Source organism: Capra hircus, chromosome 15, assembly GCF_001704415.2.
Source record: "Capra hircus breed San Clemente chromosome 15, ASM170441v1, whole genome shotgun sequence".
Lineage (NCBI taxonomy): Eukaryota > Metazoa > Chordata > Mammalia > Artiodactyla > Bovidae > Capra > Capra hircus.
The window spans coordinates 56,276,260-56,292,820 of record NC_030822.1 but is presented as its reverse complement, the minus strand read 5'-3'; the positions used below and the strand labels follow the sequence as shown (position 1 = coordinate 56,292,820).

Below are 16,561 nucleotides of genomic sequence, written 5' to 3'. Positions count from 1 at the left end.
TAGGTATACACAGGATTGAAACCTGGAGACCTAGAAGACCACAGGGAGGGGCGTGGTGGTAAAAACAAGTTGGAAAAGCATGAAACACACTGGTACAGAGATGGAACCTGGGGCGGTTTGGAAAGGAATGTTTGACAGGAAGAAAGAAGGTAAGACTGGGAAAGCCCTTAAGGAAGTAGAGAAGAGGGCCACAAAGAACAGGCACCTAACCCACCTGAGAGGTCCTATAAGTTTCCTTGAGAAATTGGAAGCTTGATCTTGAAAGTTATGTGGGAATCAGCCGTCTGGATAAGGGTGCTTGAGGAGGAGGAGGTGACATATAAAAAGCCTGAGAGAGGATGGCGTATCTAGGACACACTAACTTTGGTTAAGTAAAGTACACAGTGTGCGGCTCCTAAAGCAGATCCTAAAGGAAGAACGTGGTGCGCACAGCTGCCAAGAGGTGCGCTTGAGAGGAAGACAAGAGATGAAGGGCGCCGCGGGCCAGGCCGAAGAGCACAGGCGCCCTCTGTAACATGTCGAGAAGACATTCCAGGATTTTATGCAAGAAAGTGGCAATTTAATGTGTGTTTTAGAAAGATCTTCCTAGAAGCAGTGAAAAGGATGCATTAGAGAGGATCAGAACTGCAGGTAAACAAGACCAATTAAGGGATTGTTGTCGTTTAGCCACTAAGTCATACCTGATTCTTTTTGCGACTCTATGGACTGTAGCCTGCCAGGCTCCTCTGTCCATGGGATTTCCCAGGCAAGAATACTGGAGTGGGTTGCCATGTCCTTCTCTAGGGGATCTTCCCAACCAGGGATCGAACCAGTTGTCTCCTTCACTGGCAGGTAGATTCTTCCTCACTAGCCATCTGGGAGCCCCTAAGGGGCTGTTCAGATCAATTTAAATCTACTTTCCTCATCTGTGGAATGAGGATATGGGTAGTTAAGACAGTGGTGGTGAAACTGACAAGAGAGTGAATGCAAGAGATAAGTAAGACTCAGCTACTAACAGAGAGGGAAAGGGCAGCGAAGGAGGAAGTACTCTAAGATGTCTCACAGCTTCATTTAGCTCATTGGGTGGACAGTGATAATCTCCATCAGGATAGAAAATATAGGACAGCAGGAGGTTTGGGGAGTAAAAATGCTAAGTTCAGCTTTAGACATCTTGAGCTTTAGGAAAATGTAGTTGAATGTTTAAAATGATGGGTTTTGAAGACAGACCTGGTTCTATCCCTTATTATCTGTGCCTCTTGGGCAAGAGACCTATTATTATCCTCTCAGCTTCCTCATCTGTAAAATGAAGCGAGGAGATTAACTACTTCCAGGGTGACAGTAGGGATTAAATTTCATGAATATAGTTACTAAATAATAGTTGGTCTTTTGTCATTAATATTATTTGAGATAACTGTGGAATATCAGATTGAGATGTTCAATGGGCAGCTTTGGATCATGATCTAAAGGTTTAGATGCAACAGGTTATACACTTCATAGTAAGTAAAGTGTTTACTTATTTTAAGTAGAGTTGTGTTAACAATCTTTTTAAAAAAGGGGAGGTAGGAAGAATTGGGGCACTGGGAGTTGAGGCACAGATTTGCCAGTTTACTGGATGAGAAGGGTAAATGACGACTGCTAAGAAGCAAAGCAGACACAGTTATTAAACATCAGACGCATACTGCGTTATATAAAAAGAGGCAGTCCCTATTTTCTTACAAGCAATTTGGTGAATTGAAAAAAAAGATACAGAATTCTTCTGACTGCTCAAAAAGAACTAATACCCTAGAACGAAGAAATGAAAAGATATGAATAGAGTAAAAAAGAAAAAAAAAAAGGTTTCCAAAGTAAAATAAAGCCAAATGGGAGTAAATCATCAAATTAATTAGAGAAACCAGGGTGTGTCAAATAAGAAGATACTACAGGCAGACGTTAACATGGTTCATAAAAAAGTATGAAAACAAAGAACAGCACTACTTATTATTTTTTCAATAGGAAAAATAGGAAAAATACATGAGAAAAGGACGAAATTGGCTACTATAGGAAGATGAGTGGGAATGGGCCCGAAAGCATGGGGGAAGGAGCAACACTTCTCTACACAGTTTTGATTTTCAAGCCATGGTAATAACTTATATACTCAACATAAAAAATTAAATCAAAAAGGATAGGTAACACACTGAAATTGAACAGAAACAGAAACTAATGCTCCTAAATATACATCTCATTGATCTCACACACATGCATGATGCACGCGCGCGCACGCGCACACACACACGTAGAAGGAACTAATTTGTGAACTTGTGAATATAGTACTCTGATCGCCAGCCTTCAAAGATGGAAAGAATCTATTTTAAAGGCAAAAAGAATGGCAAAAATCTTCAGCTTCACTTGGTAGTTTTGCTGTTTACCTTGTTCTCTGTGGAGTAATTCCAAAACTATTTTTGCATTAATTTTATGACACTGATACGGCTAGGAACCAAGGTTCACACCATGGGGACAAAATACAAATAAGGAATGAGAGAAAGGAAGAAAAAATCTTAGTCTTACACTAGAATTGAAGACATCAGTATGAACTCATCATTTAAATAAATAAGTATAAATTCAAAATGTTTTCAGATAGATACGTAAATTTATTCATATAATAATAAATATACATGTAATCTCCTAGTTCTGCCCACTGAAACAAGTCAACTGCAATGAAAACAACTCTCTGGTATCTAAATACATTTCTCCACTAAAAGGAGGGGCTTCCCTCATGGCTCGGACAGTAAAAACTTCGCTTGCAATGAAGGAGACCAGGGTTCAGTCCCTGGATGGGGAAGAGCCCTTGGAGAAGGGAACAGCTGCCCACTCCAGTATTCTTGTCTGGAGAACTCCATGGACAAAGGAGCTTGATTGGCTACAGTTTCACTTTTTCACACACTCATTAAAAGGACCCATGACTTCTCGGGTAAATAGCTGATTCCAGATCCAGAACAGGGAAAAGACAAGGTGAGCTTGGACATCTTCTTGTGACCTAAAATAAGAAAGAACTTAAAAATCAATAGACATAAGTCAAAAGGATACAAGAGTCAGAATGAAGGGGTTCTCTCTGGCTGAAGAGGTTAAAGCATCTGCCTGCAATGCGGGAGACCCGGGTTCGATCCCTGGGTTGGGACGATTCCCCTGGAGAAGGAAATGGCAACCCACTCCAGTATTCTTGCCTAGAGAATCCCATGGATGGAGGAGCCTGGTGGGCTACAGTCCACGGGGTCGCAGAGTCGGACACGACTGAGCGACTTCACTTCACTTCACTTCTCCTGATTTTTTAAAAAGAGAGAGAGAGAGTGAGAGTAAGGCAAACTCTTCTTTACTCAAGAAGGCCTCTACCCAATGCAGAGGAATGACAATTAGAAAAAGCACGATTTTGTAAACACTGGTGCAATACTTGATTTAGACAAGGTTTATCAATGCTGCTAATACCACTAGACGAACTGTTTGAGAACAGAATCTTCCATCTCAAAATATCTCACAAATTACTTATTAATGACAAAGGGACAGAAGTGAAAAATTCTGTAAATCCACTTCCACCAAGTGATTAAACATACAGTTAGCCAAGGGATCAAACCTGTCAGCACGAAAATCAGGACAAACTGCAATTATGTCCCTTTTGATGTGACGTTAAAAAGTGGCACCACCAGCCGTGCAATGTTTTTGCTTAGGGTTACAGTCTGAATCGAACTATGAGGAAACAAGAAAACAATCCATAGAACCATGGGACATTCTACAAAACAGATCTGGATTCAACAAAATGTCAATGCCATGGAAGACATCCCCCCACCGCCACACACACACACACACACACACACACACACACACACACTCCTTTACACACACACACACACACACTCCTTTACACACACACACACACACACACACCTTTAAAGAATCTTAACCACCCCCCAAAAAAAAATGAAAGGCAGGGAATGGTTCTAGATTAAAAGAAAAAGAGACATGAAAACCATATCCAATGTGATCTCTGATGGAGTCTAGACCATGAAGGACAAAGAAACACAGATAAAGAACATTAATGGGACAACTGGGGAAGTTTGAATATGGACTAGACATTAAATAATAACGCTATGCTTGTGCTGCGCTTAGTCACTCAGTCGTGTCCGATTCTTTGTAACCGCATGAGCTGTAGCCCGTCAGGCTCCTCTGTCCATGAGATCTCCCAGGCCAGAATACTGGAGTGGGTTGTCATTTCCTTCTCCAGGAAATCTTCCTGACCTAGGGATTGAACCTGGGTCTCCTGCATGGGAGGCTGACTCTTTACCATCTGAGCTACCAGGGAAGCCCAAATAATAACGGTGAATATTAAATTTCTTGAATGTAATGAGGTTGAGGAGGAAAATGTTCCTATTCTCAGGAATCTCATGCTGAAGTATTCAAGATGACATGTTACTATGCCTGCAACTTGCTTTCAGATGGTTCAGAAAAAAACAAACTAAAAAAGATATGTGGATACATTATTTAGAGAGCTAGAGATAAAACAAATGAGCAAAATGTTGACAGTTGATGAACTAAGCAAGGAGTGTACAAGCATTCCTTATACTTTCTACTTTCCTGTGGTTTTGACAGTTTTCAAAATAAAAATTGAGAATAAAATGCAACCATATCCGTCAGGAGTCAGCGTACCCCACGATGACTGCACCAAAGACAATGCCTGGTATAAAAACTTGATTTCACAATAATTTTTAAATTCTCATTTTTCTACCAAGTGCCTTATGGTTTAGCTACAGAAATACAAGTTCTTGATTTAAATATAATATATAAAATACAGGGAGTAAGTAAAATCACAAAGTCTCGTCTGTGTTAAAAGAACCCAAAACTTGAGATTACAATCACTGTCTATTTCTCCAAGGTGACTGGATAATTCTATTTACTTCCAAAAACCATTCAACTCTGGGTGGGATCTTAATCTTGCTGCTGCTGCTGCTAAGTCACTTCAGTTGTGTCCGACTCTGTGTGACCCCATAGACGGCAGCCCACCAGGCTCCCCCATCCCTGGGATTCTCCAGGCAAGAACACTGGAGTGGGTTGCCATTTCCTTCTCCAATGCATGAAAGTGAAAAGTGAAAGTGAAGTCACTGAGTCGTGTCCGACTCTTCGTGAACCCAGGGACTGCACCCTTCCAGGCTCCTCCGCCCACAGGATTTTCCAGGCAGGAGTACTAGAGTGGGGTGCCATTGCCTTCTCTGATCTTAATCTTACTGCCACCTTATTCTTCAGTTTCACCTTAGAGACAGTTGACTACATCCTGAATTAATCCTTTCAGCATAGAATTTTTCAGTAGTCTCAAATGTGTGAGGGATTTACAAACGTGATTAGTAGTAATAGTAGCCAGAAACATAATGCCCATCACTAAACCATGGCTGTTCTAATAAGAGCCATATATATAAAATACTTCCTTGTCAAGAACACTTATATCTGTGATCTTATTTTATTTGTAACACCCTGTAGGATAGGCTGTTTTTAGCACATAAGCAAAGCACTAGGTTTATACTGTTCCGTAACCTAAACTGGGTATTCTTCTTGCCAACCCGGCCCAGAGATAGAGAGATTTGTTTCAGGAAAAGGAAACAAACAGCAACTAACATTCATGTGATTACTAACAAAACTAAAAGAAAGGTCTCTTCACAATGATACGCACAAGATATGCACAAGGAAAAGTGAAGTTCAGTGTCATTTAAGCTAATCTCTATTCAAACCTCAGAGATAAAACCATTTGAGCAGTAATTTAGGACTGAATTAACTTGTTTTTTCCCTCCCTATCTTCGAAGCTTTCGTTATTTAAGTGTTTCTGCAAGAAGCAAGGTCCTCTTCTATTCAGAAGCTGATGGTGTGTAGTAACCTCTGCACGGCTCAGCTTATCCCAGGCTGATAATCAACAAACAGCCAAATACATACCACATCTGACATACAACCTTTTCCCCCAAGACTGTGCCCAAATACTCCATGATAATCAAGCATTCGTATCACTGAATTCTCGTGCTACAAAGCCTGCCAGTAGCAAAAACTGAACTCTGCAGAGGCAGGATACCAGCTGAGGGGAAAAAAAATAGAGAAGCGCCACGTGGCAGATATTCGTATCAGATAAAAGCTTTGCAAAGATCCTTCAGATAACAAGTTTAGCAGTTAGACTGAGAAAGATTTCATTTTTTTTCTTAAGCCAATAACAATTCAACCTGGATGTAATCAACTAAAATGCGATCAGCCTTGATAGAGGGAGAAGCCTGCGTTTAGAAAGGCAGTGCTGATCCCAAAGTCAACGCTAATGTTAGCTAATACAGACCTGGGCTTCCCTGGTAGCTCAGCAGGTAAAGAATCTGCCTGCAATGCAGGAGACCCCGGTTCAGTTTCTGAGTTGGGAAGATCCCCTGGAGAAGGGGTAGGCTACCCACTCCAGTATTCTTGGGCTTCCCTGGTGACTCATCTGGTAAACAATTTGCCTGTAATGAGGGGGACCTGGGTTCAATCCCTGGCTTGGGAAGATCCCCTGGAGAAAGTAACTGCTACCTACTCCAGTATTCTGGCCTGGAGAATTCCTTGGGGCTGCAAAGACCCGGGTTTTAGTGCACTTCCTTCTGGCTCCCTGGGGCAGGAACTTCTTAATAACTGACACAGCACCAAAAGCATGAGCACCTGCTGCTCCTCTAAGGCTGCGTCTTTTGGAATCTTCAGAGAGGCTGATCTCATGTGGGCCAAGTCAGCAGTTCCAGACGAAGCCCCCTGACTCTGACTCTTCCAAAGTCTTCAACTCCTCAAGGCTTAACATTTTGCCCAAAAATCTTAACTTAGCCCGCCTGTACTTTGTTAATTCAATTACACTCTTTTCAAGCTATAGTAAATGTCCGTATTCCAACATGCATTGCCAAACAGGCATAATACACTTTCAGCATTCTAAGGTTTAAATTTTTCATTAATATATTGGTGATAATATCTACACACTGTGGCTTACTGGAACGAAATAGTCATGTCTACACCTGTAAAGCAGAAAAAGAAACGTCTGTGTCGGCATACATTTTAGATAAGCACGTATTAGTTAAACCGGAAGATGCAAAGGAAAGAGATTTATTCTCAAGGTGGGCAAGGGGATTCAGCCGTCCTACAATTATAATCCAAAAGAGTTAAGAGAAAAACTGAACAGAGAGCAGATTTCTACAAAGGCAACCAGCTGAAGGCTGATCAGTGGAACCACTTTCTTCCTCGGTTTCACTGGAGAATCACCAGTCTTCCAGTCTCATCAGGATTGGGCTGAAAAGTAATAAAAAACGAGGGCAGTTAGAGGAGCGAAAGAGCAATTGAGGAAGGAACAACCTAAAGACAAAACGGTGTGGATTCTGAATCTGGTGCGAGGAGCAAGGATGTGAGATTAGGCTCGCTGCTAGGGCAGTGTCATGATCCTGTCCAGGAAAGAATTACAGCTGCGGTTGCTGTTGTTTAGTCGCTAAGTCGTGTACAACCCTTTTGCAATCCTGCGGACTGTAGCCCCCCAGGCTCCTCTGTCCATGCGATTTCCCAGGCAAGAATACTGGAGTAGCTTGCCATTTCCTTCTCCAGCGATCTTCCCGACCCATGTCTCCTGCACTGGCAGGCTGATTCTCACCCACTGAGCCACCAGGGAACCCCACAGCCGTAGAAGGTGGACTTAAATTCTGACTCACAGAGGCTGGGAGTACCGAAATCAGTAGGGAGCTTCTGCTAGTAAAACATGGTTTGGAGAGGACGTTAAGGCGTCCCGAAAATATAGTAGAGAAATCATCAGCCCCATTTTATCCCATATTGTTTCTGTCCAAGGGTGAAAGCTAAGGAAGAGAAAAAGAAGACTCCAAATTTCAGGGCCTTGGAGACCAGGATGACAATGGTGTCATTCATTGGCAGTAATAGAGACTCCGAGGAAAGTTGAGACCTAGGATGAAAGGTTCCATTTCTGACATGTTAACTTCTAGATTATTGCTAGCCAAGTGGAGATGCGCTACAGACAAAAGGAGAGACGGAGCCTGGGAACCTTTTGTTTCTAGGCAGATTCCTCCCTGCCCCCTTGGGGGACCTCATAACTTAATTCTAACTTGATGTTGCCATCTAGTGAGGGATGGCTCAAGAGGATTTGGAGTGCGTGCCTACCTTACCACGGAAGACTGCCAAGAGCAAGCTACTTACTCTAAGCATTTTTAAAAGTCCATGTCACTAGAATATCAACTTCAAACACTGAGTAGCATTTAAATACATATCAGAGCACTTTCATTTCAAGCCTATTTAACATTTCTGAAATATCTAGATCAAAATGTTGGGTCAAATGACTATATTCCAGTAAAACATCTACTGAAAGAAAAATTTTCCCCACCCCACGTCTCTCGTAAGATAATCACCCCATTCAAGACACCTGTCAGTCATAATAGAGTTTTCCTTCCTGCCCGTCTTTCTTGAAACCTTACCGTCAAGTTCCTCTTTTGAGTAGTAATAAAGGCCACATGTCACTTTTCCTGTGCATGTATATAAATACCTCCATCTCCCTTTCTTCTAACCCTAGTTCAAGGCCAACTGCTCCAAAGCTTTTGAGAACCAGCACTGGAAGATCTTCAAAGAGAAAGTGCCCATTAACCACAACAGCAGCTGCTGGCTAGAACCTGCAATTTAAATCTCTGAAAAAGAAACTGTGGCTTCTGAAATTTAAACAAGGAGGTGCCACTTGTAATTACAAACATTCCAGCGGGTTCCTTCGTTCATTGATGGTTTCCAAACAAAGGCTTTTTATTCGATTTTGGTGGTGCTCCCCAAACCGTGAATGCAGGCATTCCTTTGTGCTTTTCTGGTGCCCAGGCCAACTCAGAAAAGGGGTACAGGAGGTGGGTTTTACCTGGCCAAGGCTGCTCCAACCACCCCCATCCCAACCATCTCATGTGTAATTACTTGTTTGGCTGGAAACCAAAAACCCAAATGCTTCAGATTTATAGTCTACGTTAAAAACATTTGAGTAGGAAGCTCTTAAAAGACACACACACACTGCGTAAGATAACTAATGAGAATCTACTCATTAGTTAGCACAGGAAACTCTACTTTAATGCTCTGCAGTGATATAAATGGGAAGGAAATCCAAAAAAAAAGAGCAGATATACGTATGGCTGATTCGCTTTGCTGTAAAGCAGAAAATAATACATTATAAGGTAAATAAAAGACACACACACATACCCTCACATTTCAACAACCTTGGGAAATGGAACCAACCTGTTTTCTGAGAAACCAAAAAATTCCGAAATTAACACCGAAATATTTGAACATTTCTAGCTGAAATTTGGAATTTACATTTTAAATTAATGGACAAATACTGAGAAGTAAAAACAGTTGACATTTTCTCTTCCTACCACCTAGCACCCTCATTCTACAAAAACAAAGCCCAAATACTTACAGCTCCGGATGGGTTTCCCACACCAAAGAAGGCATTTTGTGATCATTTCAGTTACAGAAAACAAGCTGAAATTAGCACTTAGCTAATCCAAAAAAACATTTTTTTCTTCTTTTAAGCCACATATTCACAAAACGCCAAGGCGTTTATACCACGGAGACATTTAAAGAAAAATATACCGAATGAGGGTATCTCACAGCCATCGAACTAAAATAGCCTTTCCTACAGAAGTCTTCCGATGCAAAGTATTCATTATGAGAAAGTCTAGAAATGGCCAATCTCGCCAAGGGTGATTTCCATAGCTTGCCACAGTTGAGGGATTAGCTACAATTACTGCATATTTACACAACCATATTTACACAACAATAAAACTCATCTTATCCGATCCAAACAAAACCTTGCTCAAAATAAACCAAACCACAGGAAAAGGTCTCTTCAGTACAGGCGGTAATCACGTAATCACGCTCTGGCTTCTCTACTGCCTCTCAGCTCCTACCCACTATATCAAGCCTTCACTCCACCTTCCTGGGTGCAGCAAGACCAGGGCGAAAATTCTACCAGTGGATAAAATGTACATTCAGCTAATGATACTGTGCTTTCGGGTGTACAGGAAGAGCTGTATCTTAAAGAGATTCGTTCTAAAGTAATTTATGGAAGAACTGGTAGGATATGCAGGATTTGTTAAAAATTACCTGGGACGGGGAGGGGGTATACGGAAGGTTGATGGACCATGAGTAAGTAATTATCAAACCATATGATTTGCACAGAGGATTAATATGGCATTCTTTCTCCTTTTTATATAATTGAAATTTTCCATAATAAAGTGAAAAAAATAAAAGAAAATACAATCAACATAAAAAAGGTCATCCTGCAACAATAACATAATTTTTGTCTCTAAGAAATTCTCAGCTTTGTCCCAGGCTTAATGCAAAGGACAAGTACCTGGTAAGAAAATCAAAGATGCCTTTTTTGTTTTTAAGGCCCGTTCCTTTATTCTTTAGTTACATGGAACCAGTTCAACTGTTAACATTACTCCTTGAAATGACAAAACAGAAGCTTTAAAGTCTAAAGCTGAAGCTTCTGTGAAGCCTAGTTTTCACGCATCTGACTTAGGACCGCAATACAAATCCAGAGCTCTCCCCTCCGCAGGTGCTTTGAACAACATTCACGTGGTGGCTGCCAGATAAAGTCCACAGGTTTCAAATTCACTTGTCAACACCACAGACAACCTTACCAAAAACTGGCCCTTTCTGCCCAGAGATTACAGCTCTGATCCATTAGTTTATTACCGAGAACAACAATTATTCCTGTTGCCTTTAGAATACAAACTCTTCCTACCAACGATGCCGGCTAACCCACGATGCAAATCCCTTACTGGACATCCTTGCTGGGAGATGGCAGAGACAGTTCACAGGCTGGACATCAGGAGACCAGCTCCTCGTCCAGGAAGCATAGCTAACTTAGCCTCAGTTCAGTCGTCCTTCCTTCTTTGGGCTTTGGCTCCCACACTGCAAAATAATGAGATTTTACTGATGATTTCTAATTCCCTTTCAAAATTCCATGACTGTAAGACACTCTGATTCCTCAACAGGTGATATGAAGAAAAACAACCTTGCATTAAAATGTTACAAGTTTCTATTAAATAATTTTAAATATGACTGACTGAATACTGGGTGAACTTCTGTATAAGTGCATATATATACACATATGCATGTGGCTGTATACGTATTTGTGTGAGTACATACAAACACATGCACACACAGGCTGTTATCATTAGGTGCTTATACGGGACTAATTGCTTACAACTCAAAGCAGCAAATTTTCAATACTGCAACAGATGTCGCTGTGTGATTTCTCCTTTATGTCCTGGATTTTCTGTTAAAAATGCCCAGCGTGATGGTCAGTACTATTCTTCCCAAGAAAGAGATATAATATTTGAATCCTTTGGATTTCTTTCTCATAAAATTTCTTCATATGCTGGTAAATTTCCATTCAAATCATAGCATTGATTCGTTTGGCCCAATTTAAGAGATTCCCCTGCATAAAAATGGGCCTTTTGTTAACACGCAGGCACACACAAAACCATTTTTAAAATGTAAATTCTAAGTGGCCAGTTAAGCATCAAAATGTCACACACAGAAACCAAGAGATTGCGTTTATATTCACAGCAATATTATAAAGTTTTTAAAGCCAGAAAATCACTTAGCAATATAGGCCAAGGAATAATTTTCTTAAAAAACCTCACTTATGTTTAAGGCCAAAATGTACCAGGTGTGGTCAAAAGGCACTGAAAACTCCAAAAGTACCTTTCATGATCATGAAAACTTTGGATTTTAGTTTCCAAAGCATTTCTTTAAAAGTAAATAATAAGGCTAATACTATAATTGCAAGACCTCTTACCCGTGTGACAGTCTCTATCAACCACTTTCTGACACATGTCATAGAAAAGTGATATCTGTTTCCATTCAACCAATATATCCACCAACAACCATCCATCTCAACAGGTAGCTTCCACTTTCTTCCGCTTAAATTCAGAGCTGGGAGAAAGTATTTCAAAATCTCCCTTTTAGACCCAGGATACCATTACCTTCGGGGGGTTTTAGAGGGAACCAAGCGAGCTGAGCAGAGCAGGCAGGGAGTCCAGGGAGCCAAGGACCAAGTCGGATAAGAATATGAAGTCAGGAAACCAGAGAGGAAGCGCCAGTGTCCTGCCTTGGCTCTTCCCTGTCCCACTCCCCTTTCCCAGGAGGGCCATTGGGGAAAACTGGATAAAGCATGTACAACATCCATATGAATAAAGCTCTTTGTTCCGGAGCACTGCCTGCTCTTTTCTTCCCCCCTTTTTCCGTATTTGTTCATTTCAAAAGATTGCTCAATGGGTCTCTTGTTCCACCAAAATGTCCCAGGCAAATAATGCAAGCTTGTCTCGTCACACAAGTCACTAAATGAAGCCTTGTGCGTCTCCAGTGACACACTGTAAATATAAAGTGGCATTAATGAGGGATATTTTATCAAAGCTATCACAGACAAGTGTGAGTCCCTCCCGCGGCTACTGGATTTGATGCAGGGAAAGGCGACAATAGCAGGGCGGCACTTTTGTAAAGTCCCTAACCTTCCCCAGTACACAAGCCCCAACAGGCTGCGGCAAGCAAACACTCAGCCCCCGGGGTCCCCAGCAGACTACACACCCCCACCCACTGGCTATCCTTTCTACAGCTGAAAAAGGGAAAAGGAGGGTGACCAACCAGGGGTTCACTGAGGGTCAAAAACAACAGCATGCCAGCACGCCAAACCTAACAGTCATGATTTACACTGACTGAGCTTTGATGATCCCATTTTAGCTGCATTCCATTAACATCCATTTCTTCCAAACAGCACAGGAAGGATGGGAGATTTTCTCCAGGGGATAGATGGGTTCAGTTACAGGGGAAGAGAGAACCTGGACCCCACTGCACAATAGCCCTGGGTGGCTACCCCAGTGAGGCTGTGAATGAAACAAACCTAATGAAGTTCAAAGGCAATGCCAACAGGTTTCTCTAATCCTGGAGTAGGAACTGGAGACTTCAGAGAAAGCTTAAAGTAAGAAGAGTAAGGAAGAGAAGTCCCTGTGTCCCCACCTGAAATCTACGCTTTGGGTCTAGGACCTGGGGTTAGGCCAAAACCCCTTCTCAAACTGAGCACCAAAATACACATTAAAAGCAAAGAAAGAAGATTTAAAGAAAGTTGTCTCACCCCCTCACTACAAATCAAACCCAATTACTTTCTAATCTGAACACAATCTGATAACCAGCGTACAGACAGGGATGTACACTAGAGCAAGAAGCTGCTTCCACGGTAACCGGCAACAGAATTTTCTTGTAGCTTTGACATACATGCACGGTTGAGCTCCAGACCGCTCCTTTCCAAGTCAGCATACAGCCCTCGCTGGGGAAGGCAACTTCTTACCGCGAGATACTTACAAATATAGTACTGCCGCTACTACCCCGAGCCTTCAATGAGCAGGCTGGACAGAGGAGGTATAATCTGATCCTGTTCTGCTGCCAAGCGGCATTGCACGGCTCCCATTTTTACTCCAAAAGCAATATCCCTGGCCAGCGCTCCCCCCACCCTGCCTTTTTTATTTTTTTGCAGCCAATACAAGTCTATTGTTGCCTTTATTATGCACCAGTTACTGAGCCCGTACTCACGCTAACGTTTAAACAGCACTGGCGCTTTTTACAATGCAGCAGCAGCGGGATCTCGTTCAGGAACATTTTATTGAACCCATCCAGTCAGAGATATCAGCCGAAATTAAGTTGTAACCACAACGGCATCGGCTGAACCCAATTATCTCGTAACTCATAAATTAAGAATTCACAGTGGAAAAACATAAACAACATCCGGAGACAGTGGCAGGGACGAAAAAATCCTCAGCTCTAGAACTGAAGCTGCCGCCAGATTTCCACCCCAATGGATCCCCGATAGGTTTCCCAAGCCGAGTTCCCTTTCAGACCTGTCCGGGAAGTGGGGTGAGCAAGCACCCCAGCATTCCCCCCAAATCCAGAGCTAGCGCTCCGCAGATCTCCCCATTTCCTACGGCGTGTCTCCTGCGGTGTTTACGTAACTGTGTGTCCTCTAGCGTGTAAACAAAAGGCACAGCCCAAGTGGAGAAGCGCCCCGGGAGCCGCACCGTGGCCCCCAGAGCTGCGCCCGCCCGGGTCGGGGGTTCCGCAGGTGGGGGCTGAGCTCTCGGTGTCCTCCGCCACTTGTTGCTCGCGGGTCCTGCGGCTCCGGAGCTGTGAGGAGGGGCTTTGCAGGCGCCGAGCCCTGCTGCAGCCCCTCCAGCACCTCCCCGCCCCCACGGCCCTGAGCATGGGAGTCCTGGCTTCCCGCTCCCGGCCCGCGGCGGGCGGCCAGGGGCGCGGGGACGCCGCGCGGCCGCGGAGCGCGGCGGTGGCGGGAAGGGGAGGCAGGGTGCAGCACGGCTCGGCTCTCCGCTGGGGAAGAGCTCCGGCTCCCTTTTGTTAGCAAAAGCAAACACTGCCCTCTTCTTTCCCGACCGCGCCAACGCGCCGCGCACACGGGCAGCCACACAGCGTGCTCCTTGCCGAGTGCTCGGCGTCTTCAGGGAAGGAGCCGGGCGTGCAGAGCCGCCCCTGGGCAAATTCCCAAGACGGCTCCGCACACAGAGGGCGCCGGGAGGCCCGCAGGGTGCCCGACTGGCCGCAGAGGCCGCGAACGCTCCCTCCACCACCCCCGAGCTGCCGAAAATGACAGGCGGGCTGGAAATCCGGTGTCCCTACTAGCGGCGGAGGACGCCGTGGGGCAGGCGGGTTGCGGACTCCCGCTTCTGCCCGCAGAGGCGGCGACAGCAACCGCCCCCCCCTCCATGGGGCCGGGCCGGGGGAACTTTCCCTGCCTGGAGCCCGGCCAAGGAAGCCCGCAGCCAGGCAGAGGGGGCGGGGGGGCCGCGATCCTCCTGGAGGGAGACACGAGGGGCGAGCGGTTGGGGACAGGGGAGCAAAGGCAAAGCGCGGGGAAAGCGGGAACGATCAGACCAGACGAGTCGGGATGTCCTGTGGACCAGTGAGGAATCGCGCAGGAGGCGGCCGCTAGTCAGCCATGGGGAGGTTACGGGGATGGGGAATGGGGGGCCCGCTGGAAAGGTGGGGGCGAATGGGCAGCCCTGGGAGGCGGAAAGACCTACAAGTTACGGGGATGGAAGCGAGTTTGGGAGGGTCTGGAAGGTTTGTGGGGGGTGCCTTCGATCCACCCCCTTCCCCTATATTCTCTAGCCCCCGGGGCCCCTCATTCTCACTGCACTCCGCACCAAGCAGGGGAGAAAAGGTGTGGGTGCAGCCATCCCCAAGGGCTCTAATTCGCATCGAGCTGGGCAAGGAAGAGGGGATTTACCGATCCCCTCAACCCTTTCCATCTCAGCCCTTGAGTTTTCTCTTCACACTCCCCCCGATTTGGATTTAGGAAGTGGGGGAAGGTTGTCATGGAAACGTTTCCCCCCTCCATGGCTACGGCCACTGGAGCGCCTTAAGAGATTTAGGGGGCCAACGGGCCAGTGCCCACACCTACCTGTGGGGATCAGTGCCGCGGCAGACAGGAGCAACAGCAGAAGCCGGAGCCGGAGCCCGGGAGGCGCCGCCGCCGCCGCCGCCGCCGCACACTGGGGTCCGCTCGGCAGCACAGCACTCGCCATGTCGGGCACCTGCCTCAGACTGGCGGCGGTGGCTTCCTCCGGAGCCCGAGCCGACAGCTAATGAGATGCTAATGACATGCGCTGGAGGCGGAGTCCCGGCCGACCAATCACGTCGCCGCGAGCCGAACCCGGCTCTCGGAGGACTCGCCCCCTCCCCCACCCCTCCCCTTGGCGCTGGGGTTCGGCGGCCCGCCCGCGCCACCTAGGGGCGGGGCCAGGGGGAGGGGCGTATGCAAATATGTTTATGTTAAAATTCGTTTTCGCTTCCCCCGGATCCAGGAAAAAGTGTTCTCCTGGGCCTCTGGCGTGTAAGGGGCTTCAGCTCCGGGGGCGGGGTCTAGCTTCCTGTACACCTTTATTAGGAATGTTTATAGCCATCGCTCCAGGAGACCGACGATAAGAATCTCCCTGGGAGGCTCCCCTGCCCGGTATACCGGGTGCAACCGGCCGGGGAACCAAACGTTGCAAATTTCCGTCACTCACCTTGCACCGAAGGAATAGATCTTTGGGAATCGGGGGCTGTTCGAGAGTAGAGAGTGAGAAGGCAGGTCCCCGGATTGACAAAACAATCTGGGAGAAGTGCATGCGTGCTTTGCACGTCCGGCAGAGCGGGAGAGCCCGCTCAACAACCTAGCGGTAGACTTGAGCATAGTTGGGAGAAAGGAGCCGGAATCCGGCTTTCGGATTTTCGAGTCGGTGTCTTTGCGGTAGATTCTCGGGAAAAGTAGATCGAGGAGGGTTGACTCAGGATCCCCCCAGCATGCCGAAAGCCTCCTACCTGGCTTTAATATATATGTCACAGATGTGAATTTACATGATGCACATGTATTATTAGATATTTACGATTACACACACTCAACAGAAAATCTTTTCTGTGAAGACTTCGGGGTGGAGGGCGGAGGCATGGGATGTGAAGACAGGGTCTGCCATCGTCTTCCTTCAGGACTCAA

At 45.4% G+C, this 16,561-nt stretch overlaps 1 protein-coding gene across 6 annotated transcripts in view; it reads right to left on the bottom strand.

The window, feature by feature from the left end:
- The window catches only part of CADM1 (cell adhesion molecule 1), a 357,698-nt gene extending 341,958 nt beyond the window's left edge, over positions 1 to 15,740 (bottom strand). For 5 of the 6 annotated variants that reach the window (XM_013969498.2, XM_018059752.1, XM_018059754.1 and 2 more), the window contains exon 1: positions 15,488 to 15,740. In XM_013969498.2, coding sequence (XP_013824952.2) covers positions 15,488 to 15,611 — 124 coding nt within the window. In that variant the 5' untranslated portion in view covers positions 15,612 to 15,740. The remainder of the gene's footprint in view (positions 1 to 15,487) is intronic. The other variant, XM_018059755.1, reaches the window with a different exon arrangement.